This window comes from Coregonus lavaretus (genome assembly GCF_964263955.1).
Source record: "Coregonus lavaretus genome assembly, contig: HAP1_SCAFFOLD_5754, whole genome shotgun sequence".
Classification (NCBI taxonomy): Eukaryota; Metazoa; Chordata; class Actinopteri; order Salmoniformes; family Salmonidae; genus Coregonus; species Coregonus lavaretus.
In genome coordinates this window covers 24,468-37,621 of record NW_028160315.1, presented here as the reverse complement: position 1 = coordinate 37,621, position 13,154 = coordinate 24,468, and the positions used below count along the sequence as shown (strand labels likewise).

At 44.9% G+C, this 13,154-nt stretch overlaps 1 protein-coding gene across 1 annotated transcript; it reads left to right on the top strand.

Moving 5' to 3' along the window:
* Positions 1–171: 171 nt before the first annotated feature.
* On the top strand, positions 172–12,860 carry LOC311121928 (uncharacterized protein; the record flags this gene model as incomplete). Its single annotated transcript, XM_084196359.1, has 6 exons — positions 172–277; positions 1,102–1,175; positions 1,680–1,778; positions 1,972–2,091; positions 2,245–2,345; positions 12,365–12,860. 6 exons carry the CDS (start codon positions 172–174, stop codon positions 12,858–12,860), a joined length of 996 nt encoding a protein of 331 aa, XP_084052485.1.
* Between the last annotated feature and the right edge of the window lie 294 nt (positions 12,861–13,154).

Genomic DNA, 13,154 nt, shown 5'->3' with positions numbered 1-13,154 from the left:
TGTGTGAAATACAGTTCTTCATGGATAATTGTTCGGGAGATGATTAAAGGGTGGAACATCATTTTTTCTCACATAATTGTACAAGTGATGATGGATCAATCAATCGATCAACCAGCCAATTAATCAACTAATTAATCTATTGATTAATCAATCAATCAATCAACCAATCAGATGGATGAGCTGACGGTGAACCACGAGGCAGCCATTCAGGAGCTGAGGGACATGCACAACATTACCATGACAACGCTGCACGAGGAGCACGCTCGCACCATGAGGGGTAAGACACACACTTTTGTTTTACTATCCTTGTTTGGACCAAACAATTGATTCTCATTCAAAATCCTATTTTTCCTAACCCTTACCTAACCTAACTCCTATACCTAACCCCAAACCCTAATTCTAACCCTAATTCTAATCCTAAACCTAACACCTAAGCCTAAATAAGCCTTTTTCCTTGTGGGGACCCCACTTGTCCGAATTCTCCCGACAAGGCAAGTTAAACCTAAAACATTCAATGACTTCTTTCTTATCCTCTCGTGTTTCTCTCTCTCTCTCTCTCTCTCTCTCTGTTTCTCTCTCTCTCTCTCTCTCTCTCTCTCTCTCTCTCTCTCTCTCTCTCTCTCTCTCTCTCTCTCTCGTCTCTGTCTCTGTCTCTGTCTCTGTCTCTGTCTCTGTCTCTGTCTCTGTCTCTGTCTCTGTCTCTGTCTCTGTCTCTGTCTCTGTCTCTGTCTCTCTGTCTCTGTCTCTGTCTCTGTCTCTGTCTCTGTCTCTGTCTCTGTCTCTGTCTCTGTCTCTGTCTCTTCTCTCTCTCTCTCTCTCTCTCTCTCTCTCTCTCTCTCTCTCTCTCTCTCTCTCTCTCTCTCTCTCTCTGTCTCTCTCTCTCTCTCTCTGTATCTCTCTCTCTCTGTCTCTCTGTCTCTCTCTCTCTCTCTCTCTCTGTCTATCTCTCTGTATCTCTCTCTGTATCTCTCTCTCTCTCTGTGTGTGTGTCTTTCTCTCTGTCTCTCTCTCCCTCTCTCTCCTCTCTCTCTCTCTCTCTCTCTCTCTCTCTCTCTCTCTCTCTCTCTCTCTCTCTCGCTCTCTCTCTCTCTCTCTCTCTAGACCTAAGGAAGGCTCATGAGCAGCAAAAGGTGACTCTGGAAGAAGACTTTGAGAAGCTCAGACTCTCTCTACAGGTATAGTAAACACACATGTCAAGTTGCTAACAGGACAGTCAAACTTGAAGTCGCCATAGTTTTGACGATCAGCATGCTAGCTTCGTGAGTCGTTTTTTGGGGGAGTTGAAGATTGAATCCCGGGTCGGCTGTAACAGTTGATAAGATGAATAGATAAGCACAGATTCATTCAAATGGATCAGTAAATATATAATGTGATTCTGATTAATGGAATCAAAAGGATCACTAAATATATAATGTGATTCTGATTAATGGAATCAAATGGATCACTAAATATATAATGTGATTCTGATTAATAGAATCAAATGGATCACTAAATATACAATGTGCCTTTCCACAGAGGGTTCTACATGGAACCGAAAAGGGTTCTATCTGGAACCTAAAGGGGTTCTCATATGGGGACAGCCAAATAACCCTTTTGGAACACTTTTTTCTAAAATGGTATTGACATGTTTACAGGTGTGTTTGGACAGTGAGGTATATTAATATTTACTGTTTGTGTAGGATCAGGTGGATACCCTGTTGTTCCAGAAGAGTGGTCTGAGAGACAAGGCCAAGCGCTTCGAAGAGGCACTGAGGAGGAGCACTGACGAACAGATAGGGGTACTAAAAACGCATTATGAATAACCTCACCTGAAACTGAACACTCCCCTGGCTTATGTTCAGGCTTCAGCCCTGTGGGATAACACAGTGTGTGTTCGTGTGTGTGTGTGTGTGTGTGTGTGTGTGTGTGTGTGTGTGTGTGTGTGTGTGTGTGTGTGTGTGTGTGTGTGTGTGTGTGTGTGTGTGTGTATAGGATGCCCTAGCCCCGTACCAGCACATTGAGGAGGATCTGAAGAGCTTGAAGGATGTTGTGGAGATGAAGAACAACCAGATACACCAACAGGAGAAGAAGATCTCTGACCTGGAGAGAGTGGTAGGCTCAACATGCTGTCACACACACACACACACACACACACACACACACACACTGTAACAGACAGTACATTACAAAGACTGTGTTTTTTGAGCAGGCCCAGAAGAACGTAGAGTACAGTAGAGTTGACATTGTCTCTCTGTGTTTTTTGAGCAGGCCCAGAAGAACGTTGTGTTAGAGGAACGGATGCAGATGCTACAGCAACAGAATGAAGACCTGATGGCTCGTATAGACAATAACCTAGCCCTGTCCAGGTAACACCCCCCCCCCCCCCCCCCCCGCTCCTAGAAATCTGTAAAACAATAACAAATAATAATACAACTTGCGCATACCTTTTCTTATTTCCCCGGGAATCAGGAGGGGAAAGTTCCCAGAATTGCAACCCTAGATTTCACTGATATCTGTGTTATCATTGACAGTTCTTCCTTACAGTGACTGTGAGATGTGGCTGTAAGTCGCGCTAAATGACTCCAATGTAAATATGTAACCAACCGGCTCTATTTGGTTTTCATGTAGCAACATTTGAAATTGTGTTTTTTTACACATTGGATAAAAGTAGAGACTCAGAGCTAGAAAATGTTACATCATACACTACAGTTGAGGAACAAAGGGGAAAGTAATTCTGCTTTGAAAAGCTGATAAACTTGTAAACCCACTTTTGAGAAAATGGCCCTTGAATGTTTTGGTACCTACTGGAGAGCTCTTCTTTGTCTACACCCATTCAGCGTCGTTCACACCCTCTTAAGCCTTAGCCCCACCCATCTCTTTAAGGATTCACATGTGAGGCCATGTGCTAAACAGAGTGAGTACGGTAGTGGACTAAACAACCAAAGATTTCAAGACTAAAGGATGATTTATACTACGTCTATATACATGTCTGTAGACAGTTGTCGCAGTGACATCATGAACATTCTATTGTCGTCCGACATCAAACTTGTCGTCGTCGTTATGAAAAAGTATAAACACAAAAATTACAGGCTGCATGACTTCAGCAACCTGGTGGTCCAAAATAGCATAACTGGTGTATTTCAACACCAATAAACCCATCTGTTTAAAAATGAATTTAGTATATGTGACTCGTTTCAGGACACTAGGCGTATGTCGCACGTCCCCACTTCACAGGAGCACCATTTGAACGTAAACTTGTATTTTTTGGGGCAGAAATGCCTTCTGGAACATGTGAAGTTTCATGTGCCTTAATAACAAACTTGTATTCCATCCATAAATATGAATAAAATTGTTAAATTACGAGCCTAGTTGGTTTAGCCATGGAAAAAGACAGGAACCTTCCCGCTAGCCATGATTGGCTGAGATAATGTATGGGCTGGACATGCCGGGAGATGAGTTTGGATTGGTCTGCCATATTTTTTATTTTTTTATTTAACCTTTATTTAACCAGGTAAGCCAGTTGAGAACAAGTTCTCATTTACAAGTGCGACCTGGCCAAGATAAAGCAAAGCAGTGCGATAAAAACAACAACACAGAGTTACATATGGAATAAACAAAACGTACAGTCAAAAACACAATAGAAAATCTATATACAGTGTGTGCAAATGTAGCAAGTTATGGAGGTAAGGCAATAAATAGGCCATAGTGCAAAATAATTACAATTTAGTATTAACACTGGAGTGATAGATGTGCAGAAGATGATGTGCAAATAGAGATACCGGGGTGCAAATGAGCAAAATAAATAACAATATGGGGATGAGGTAGTTGGGTGGGCTAATTTCAGATGGGCTGTGTACAGGTGCAGTGATCGGTAAGCTGCTCTGACAACTGATGCTTAAAGTTAGTGAGGGAGATAAGAGTCTCCAGCTTCAGAGATTTTTGCAATTCGTTCCAGTCATTAGCAGCAGAGAACTGGAAGGAATGGCGGCCAAAGGAGGTGTTGGCTTTGGGGATGACCAGTGAGATATACAGTGGGGCAAAAAGGATTTAGTCAGCCACCAATTGTGCAAGTTCTCCCACTTAAAAAGATGAGAGAGGCCTGTAATTTTCATCATAGGTACACGTCAACTATGACAGACAAAATGAGGAAAGAAATTCCAGAAAATCACATTGTAGGATTTTTAATGAATTTATTTGCAAATTATGTTGGAATATAAGTATTTGGTCAATAACAAACGTTTCTCAATACTTTGTTATATACCCTTTGTTGGCAATGACACAGGTCAAACATTTTCTGTAAGTCTTCACAAGGTTTTCACACACTGTTGCCGGTATTTTGGCCCATTCCTCCATGCAGATCTCCTCTAGAGCAGTGATGTTTTGGGGCTGTCGCTGGGCAACACGGACTTTCAACTCCCTCCAAAGATTTTCTATGGGGTTGAGATCTGGAGACTGGCTAGGCCACTCCAGGACCTTGAAATGCTTCTTACGAAGCCACTCCTTCGTTGCCCGGGCGGTGTGTTTGGGATCATTTTCATGCTGAAAGACCCAGCCACGTTTCATCTTCAATGCCCTTGCTGATGGAAGGAGGTTTTCACTCAAAATCTCTCAATACATGGCCCCATTCATTCTTTCCTTTACACGGATCAGTCGTCCTGGTCCCTTTGCAGAAAAACAGCCCCAAAGCATGATGTTTCCACCCCCATGCTTCACAGTAGGTATGGTGTTCTTTGGATGCAACTCAGCATTCTTTGTCCTCCAAACACGACGAGTTGAGTTTTTACCAAAAAGTTATATTTTGGTTTCATCTGACCATATGACATTCTCCCAATCCTTTTCTGGATCATCCAAATGCACTCTAGCAAACTTCAGACGGGCCTGGACATGTACTGGCTTAAGCAGGGGGACACGTCTGGCACTGCAGGATTTGAGTCCCTGGCGGCGTAGTGTGTTACTGATGGTAGGCTTTGTTACTTTGGTCCCAGCTCTCTTCAGGTCATTCACTAGGTCCCCCCGTGTGGTTCTGGGATTTTTGCTCACCGTTCTTGTGATCATTTTGACCCCACAGGGTGAGATCTTGCGTGGAGCCCCAGATCGAGGGAGATTATCAGTGGTCTTGTATGTCTTCCATTTCCTAATAATTGCTCCCACAGTTGATTTCTTCAAACCAAGCTGCTTACCTATTGCAGATTCAGTCTTCCCAGCCTGGTGCAGGTCTACAATTTTGTTTCTGGTGTCCTTTGACAGCTCTTTGGTCTTGGCCATAGTGGAGTCTGGAGTGTGACTGTTTGAGGTTGTGGACAGGTGTCTTTTATACTGATAACAAGTTCAAACAGGTGCCATTAATACAGGTAACGAGTGGAGGACAGAGGAGCCTCTTAAAGAAGAAGTTACAGGTCTGTGAGAGCCAGAAATCTTGCTTGTTTGTAGGTGACCAAATACTTATTTTCCACCATTATTTGCAAATAAATTCATTAAAAATCCTACAATGTGATTTTCTGGAGAAAAAAAATCTCAATTTGTCTGTCATAATTGACGTGTACCTATGATGAAAATTACAGGCCTCTCTCATCTTTTTAAGTGGGAGAACTTGCACAATTGGTGGCTGACTAAATACTTTTTCCCCCCACTGTACCTGCTGGAGCGCATACTACGGGTGGGTGTTGCTATGGTGACCAATGAGCTAAGATAAGGCGGGGATTTGCCTAGCAGTGATTTATAGATGACCTGGAGCCAGTGAGTTTGGCAACGAATATGTAGTGAGGGCCAGCCAACGAGAGCGTACAGGTCACAATGGTGGGTAGTATATGGGGCTTTGGTGACAAAACGGATGGCACTGTGATAGACTACATCCAATTTGCTAAGTAGAATGTTTGAGGCTATTTTATAAATGACATCGCCGAAGTCAAGGATCGGTAGGATAGTCAGTTTTACGAGGGCATGTTTGGCAGCATGAGTGAAGTAGGCTTTGTTGCGAAATAGGAAGCCGATTCTAGATTTAACTTTTGATTGGATATGCTTAATGTGAGTCTTGAAGGAGAGTTTACGGTCTAACCAGACACCTAGGTATTTGTAGTTGTCCACATTTTCTAAGTCTGACCCGCCGAGAGTAGTGATTCTAATTGGGCGGGCGGGTGCAAGCTGCGTTCGATTGAAGAGCATGCATTTAGTTTTACTAGCGTTTAAGAGCAGTTGGAGGCTACTGAAGGAGTGTTGTATGGCATTGAAGCTCGTTTGGAGGTTTGTTAACACAGTGTCCAATGAAGGGCCAGATGTATACAAAATGGTGTCGTCCGCGTAGAGGTGGATCTGAAAGTCACCAGCAGCAAGAGCGACATCATTGATATACACAGAGAATAGAGTCGGCCCAAGAATTGAACCCTGTGGCAACCCCATAGAGATTGCCAGAGGTCCAGACAACAGGCCCTCCGATTTGACACATCTGAGAAGTAGTTGGTGAACCAGGCGAGGCAGTCATTTAAGAAACCAAGGCTATTTAGTCTGCCAATAAGAATGCAGTGATTGACAGAGTAGAAAGCCTTGGCCAGGTCGATAAAGACGGCTGCACAGTACTGTCTTTTATCGATCGCGGTTATAATATCGTTTAGGACCTTGAGCGTGGCTGAGGTGCACCCATGACCAGCTCGGAAACCAGATTGCATAGCGGAGAAGGTACGGTGGGATTCGAAATGGTCGGTGATCTGTTTGTTAACTTGGCTTTCAAATACTTTCGAAGGGCAGGGCAGGATGGATATAGGTCTGTAAAAGTTTGGATCTAGTGTCACCCCCTTTGAAGAGGGGGATGACCGCGGCAGCTTTCCAATCTCTGGGGATCTCAGATGATACGAAAGAGAGGTTGAACAGGCTAGTAATAGGGGTTGCTACAATTTCGGCGGCTAATTTTAGAAAGAAAGGGTCCATATTGTCTAGCCCAGCTGATTTGTAGGGGTCCAGATTTTGCAGCTCTTTCAGAACATCAGCTTATCTGAATTTGGGTGAAGGAGAAGCAGGGGGGGCATGGGCAAGTTGCAGCGGAGGGTGCAGAGCTGGTGGCCGGGGTAGGGGTAGCAAGGTGGAAAGCATGGCCAGCCGTAGCAAAATTCTTATTGAAGTTCTCGATTATCGTAGATTTATCGGTGGTGACAGTGTTTCCTAGCCTCAGTGCAGTGGGTAGCTGGGAGGAGGTGCTCTTATTCTCCATGGACTTTACAGTGTCCCAAATCTTTTTGGAGTTAGTGCTACAGGATGCACATTTCTGTTTGAAAAAGCTAGACTTTGCTTTCCTAACTGATTGTGTATATTGGTTCCTGACTTCCCTGAAAAGTTGCATATAGCGGGGTGAACCATGGGCTATATCTGTTCTTAGTTCTGAATTTTTTGAATGGGGCATGTTTATTTAAGATGGCGAGGAAAGCACTTTTAAAGAACAACCAGGCATCCTCTACTGATGGAATGAGGTCAATATCCATCCAGGATACCCGGGCCAGGTCAATTAGAAAGGCCTGCTCGCTGAAGTGAAGGCCTGCTCGCTGAAAGGAGCTCCTGAGTGGCGCAGTGGTCTAAGGCACTGCATCGCAGTGCTAACTGTGCCACTAGAGATCCTGGTTCGAATCCAGGCTCTGTCGCAGCCGGCCGAGACCGGGAGACTCATGGGCGGCGCACAATTGGCCCAGTGTCGTCCAGGGTAGGGGAGGGAATGGCCGGCAGGGATGTAGCTCAGTTGATAGAGCATGGCGTTTGCAATGCCAGGGTTGTGGGTTTGATTCCCACGGGGGGCCAGTATAAAAATAAATAAAAATATGTATTCACTAACTGTAAGTCGCTCTGGATAAGAGCGTCTGCTAAATGACTAAAATGTAAATGTAAGTGTTTTAGGGAGCGTTTGACAGTGATGAGGGTTGGTCGTTTGACCACGGACCCGTTACGGACGCAGGCAATGAGGCAGTGGTCGCTGAGATCCTGGTTGAAGACAGCGGAGGTGTATTTAGAGGGTAAATTAGTCAGGATGATATCTATGAGGGTGCCCATGTTTACGGATTTAGGGTTGTACCTGGTAGGTTCCTTGATAATTTGTGTGAGATTGAGGGCATCTAGTTTAGATTGTAGGACGGCCGGGGTGTTAAGCATATCCCAGTTTAGATCACCAAGCAATACGAACTCTGAGGATAGATGGGGGGCAATCAATTCACATATGGTGTCCAGGGCACAGCTGGGGGCTGAGGGGGGACTGTAGCAAGCGGCAACAGTGAGAGACTTATTTCTGGAAAGGTGGTTTTTTAGAAGTAGAAGCTCAAACTGTTTGGGCACAGACCTGGATAGTATGATAGAGCTCTGCAGGCTATCTCTACAGTAGATTGCAACTCCGCCCCCTTTGGCAGTTCTATCTAGACAGAAGATTTTGTAGTTGGGGATGGACATTTCAGAGTTGTTGGTGCCCTTCCTAAGCCAGGATTCAGACACTGCTAGAACATCAGGGTTGGTGGAGTGTGCTAACGCAGTGAATAACTCAAACTTAGGGAGGAGGCTTCTGATGTTAACATGCAAGAAACCAAAGCTTTTACGGTTACAGAAGTCAACAAATGATAGCGCCTGGGGAGTTGGAGTGATATTAGGGGCTACAGGGCCTGGGTTAACCTCTACATCACCAGAGGAACAGAGGAGGAGTAGAATAAGGATATGGCTAAAGGCTTGAAGAACTGGTCTTCTAGTGTGTTTGGTACAGAGAATAAAAGGGGCCGATTTCCGGGCGTTGTAGAATAGATTCAGGGCATTATGTACAGACAAGGATATGGAAGGATATGAGTACAGTGGAGGTAAACCTAAGCGTTGGGTGACGATGAAAGAGATAGCATCACTGGAGGCACCGATTGAGCCGGTCTCCGCGTGTGTGTGGGGTGGTACAAAGGAGCTATCTGAGGCAGGTTGAGCGGGACTTGGGGCTCTACAGTAAAATTGTATAATAAGAACTAACCGAAACAGCAATAGGCAAGGCATATTGACATGGGAGAGGGGCATAAATTAATCACAGGTGTTATTCGAGAGAGCTAAGACAACAACTGGTAATGGCAACGAAAGTTTGGGCTGAGGCTAAACAGATAAACAGGATGGGGTACCGTGTAAAGGAACAGTCCAGCAGGCATCAGCTGTGTAGCTGAGTGATCATAAGGTCCAGTGAACTGCAATAGGTGAGTCCGGGAGCAGTTCAGTGGCTGCTACGCTACAGGCGAGCAGGAGGCACGGCTGTTGATTGCGTGTGCTAGCGGGCCGGGGCTAGCAGATGGATCTTCGTGGTCGTCACAACGGGAAGCTTGTTGAAACCACATCTGACGATTACGTCGGCAGACCAGTCGTGATGGATCAGCGGGGCTCCGTGTCGACACTAGGAGGTCCCGTCCGGTTGACAGAGAGGTAGATAGCCGGGAGATGGGCCTGGCTCGAGGCTAGCTCAAGGCTACCTGGTGCTTGCTTCGGGACAGTGGTGATTAGCCAACAACAACATCCATTCGGTTGCAGCTAGCTAGTTGCGATGATCCGGTGTTAAGGTCCAGTGATTCAGTGATTCCGTCAGAAAATCCGATATGTTCTGGGTCGATAGCGTGCTGCGCAGAATGTGCAGACTGGCCACGGACAATGGTGAAAACCGCTAACGGTGGCTAATTTTAAGTAGCTAGTTAGCTGGCTAGCTGTCTTGTTTCAGCCGGAGGTTCTAGATAAAAAGGTATAAGAAATAATAGAATCCGTTCTACATTGGGTGAGGCGGGTTGCAGGAAAGTATATTTAGTTGAAGGATGAAAAGTGAGATTGATATAATATATACGAAAAAAACAGAAAAAACTGGCTATTTACATGAGCACACTACAGAAAACACGACCGCACTGCTACGCCATCTTGGAATCGTAGCACGGTTCTGTCTATAACGTGAGCTGTTCAGTATGTGTTGACAGTCCTTTCCACCACGCCGTTTTTTAAAGATATAACGTTAGCCATCGAGAACTACAAAAAGTGTTGCTACTTTTCTCAACAACATTGATGCCCTGAATTTAGCAGGCGCTTTTGACAGATCAGTAGGAAAAAGTGATGGGCTACTTTCTGCACACGCCACGGTCAGTGTGAACCAGAGTGACTTGACACAAAGCGGAGTTAAATGGTTCCAGTGAAGCCGTGAATGGAAGAAGTTTGGAACCACCAAGACTCTTCCTAGAGCTGGCCGCCCGGCCAAATGGAGCAATCGGGGGAGAAGGCCTTTGGTCAGGGAGGTGACCAAGAACCTGATGGTCACTCTGACAGAGCTCCAGAGTTCCTCTGTGGAGATGGGAGAACCTTCCAGAAGGACAACCATCTCTGCAGCAATCCACCAAAAGGGCCTTTAAGCATGTATACGGGTAAGAGTCTAGCTAAATTTTCCAGATGTACGTTTCTAATTTAGTCAGAAAGTCATTTTTATTGCAAGTTAAAGCATACTGTTAGTTAGCTAACAAAATGTTAGCTTGCTGGCTCACTAGCTAATGTTACGTGTATGATCTGTGTAGTAATATTATTCGATTCAGAAACCCCTTTGCATTGCTAGTTATAGCCTAATGTTAGCTATCGAGAACTACAAAAAGTGTTGCTACTTTTCTCAACAACATTGATGCCCTGAGTGGCGCAGTGGTCTAAGGCACTGCATCGCAGTGCTAACTGTGCCACTAGAGATCCTGGTTCGAATCCAGGCTCTGTCGCAGCCGGCCGCGACCGGGAGACTCATGGGCGGCGCACAATTGGCCCAGCGTCGTCCAGGGTAGGGGAGGGAATGGCCGGCAGGGATGTAGCTCAGTTGATAGAGCATGGCGTTTGCAACGCCAGGGTTGTGGGTTCAATTCCCACGGGGGGCCAGAATAAAAATATATATGTATTCACTAACTGTAAGTCGCTCTGGATAAGAGCGTCTGCTAAATGACTAAAATGTAAAAAAAAAATGTAAAAAGCTAGTTAACATTGAACCTAGTTTGTTGCTACCTGCAGATTCATACTACAGCTATGACAATGTTTTGTATTGGTAGTAGTATGAGTTGGGGTTATGCCGGTTCATTGTTTAGCTAGCTAGCTACCTATCTAACTACATGTCTAAACAATAGACTCCACTTCGGCCGGATTATTACATGACCCATCAAATAAGCAGGTGTGTCTGCGGGTCATTACGGCCATCGATTGTATTTCATGAACATGTGTACATGTCTAGACAATAGTGACCCATCCACTTCGCTAGATGTGGCTAGGGGGTGGTTATAGCATGTATTTCACATGACCCATCAATTTAGACAAGTGTGTCGGGTAAGCATCATCTAATAATGATAAAATATTTATACAATATTTTTATCTGGACACGTTCTGTTTTTGATATTGCTACTAAGTTATATCCTAATTTCACTTCGGTGCAGGTCATGCGGGCTGTTCTTCACATTACCGTCTCTGGTAAACACACACTATATCAAATAAAATCAAAGTTTATTTGTCACATGCACAGGATACTATTTTGTTTAGACATGTAGATAGCTAGCTAGCTTGCTTAACAATGAACCACAATCCCAACTCATAACATTACTACCATGCATGAATCTGCAGGTAACAAAATTTAACCAACTAGCTAGGTTCGCTTTCTGAGATACTAATAATATTACTACACAGATCATACATGTAATGTTAGCTAGCGAGCCAGCCAGCTAACGTTAGCTAGCTAGCTAACAGTACGATTTAACTTGCAATGAAAACGACTTTCTGACAAAATTAGAAACATATAATATCTGAAAATGTAGCTAGCTAGACTCTCTTACCCGTATACATGGATGGACGCTTCTCCCTCTCTGTCACGGATGCTATGGTTGCCCTTAGTTTGAAGATGTAATCCGGAGACAGAATTTTCTCCATATCCTTAGCTATCATACTCTGCTTCCACCGGGCATTCCACTGATTTCAAAACTCTGTCAACTTCTTTGTTGCAGTTCTTTGTGATATCTTTCAAAAAAGCCGCGTTAGAAAGGATTACCTACACATATTGAGCAGCTCAAGTTCTAGACAGAAGCGTGCTACATGGCAGACCAATCCAAACTCATCTCTCAGCATGTCCAGCCCATCCATTATCTCAGCCGATCATGGCTAGCGGGAAGGTTCCTGTCTTTTTCCGTGGCTAAACCAACTAGGCTCGTAATTTAACAATTTTATTTGTATTAACAGGTGGCATACAAGTTTGTTATTAAGGCACATGAAAGTTCACGTTCCAGAACGCATTTTGATTAAAAAAAATACAAGTTTATGTTCAAATGCCTCTCCTGTGAGGTAGTGATGTGTGAAATACGCCTAGTTTTCCTGAAAACTGCCCCAGGTAACCCTGTCTCACTTCCCCATCCAGGCAACTCTCAGAGGAGAACGCTAACCTGCAGGAGAACGTAGAGAAGGAGAGCAGTGAGAAGAAACGACTGAGCCGCAACAACGAGGAGCTCCTCTGGCGTCTACAGACCTCCCCTCTCTGCTCCCCCTGCTCCTCTCCCATCCACCGCTCCTTCTCCACCTCCCCCAATCCCTCTTCCTGCCTCTTCTCCTCCTCTCCCGGGTTGGGAGGAGGGACGGGGTTCGACGCCCCCTCTCACTACTGTGGAGGATACCTGCCCTCCACACCTACACACGGCTACTCCCCTAGTCACAGAGAGAATCAGAATCAGTCTCCAGGGCCGGCCACGCCCACTCACAGAGGATTCTCCAATCAGAATCAGTCTCCAGGACCGGCCACGCCCACTCACAGAGGATTCTCCAATCAGAATCAGTCTCCAGGACCAGCGACGCCTACTCACCGAGTGTCACCCAATCACCGTCACTCGCCTGCTCGGCTCAACCCCCTCATGAGATGAGCTCACCTTTCTCTCTCCTCTCTTTTCTCTTTCTGTGTTTCTTCCTCTTTCCATGTCTTTTCTGTTCATCTCTTGTGGACAGACTACATAAACATAAATGGTAGGGTAGATCTGATACAACGGGATGCGTGAGGTAATGAGCATCATTAGTTCTGGTGCTTTGGACAAATCACCATTTTGCAAGTTTTAGCATCTTTTGAATTTCAGAAGAGGGAGGGGACATTTTGTCCGTAACTTTCATAAAGAGGGTGGAGCTCTTTGTTCCAGTTCCGATTCTTGTTCTATCTCTTCTCT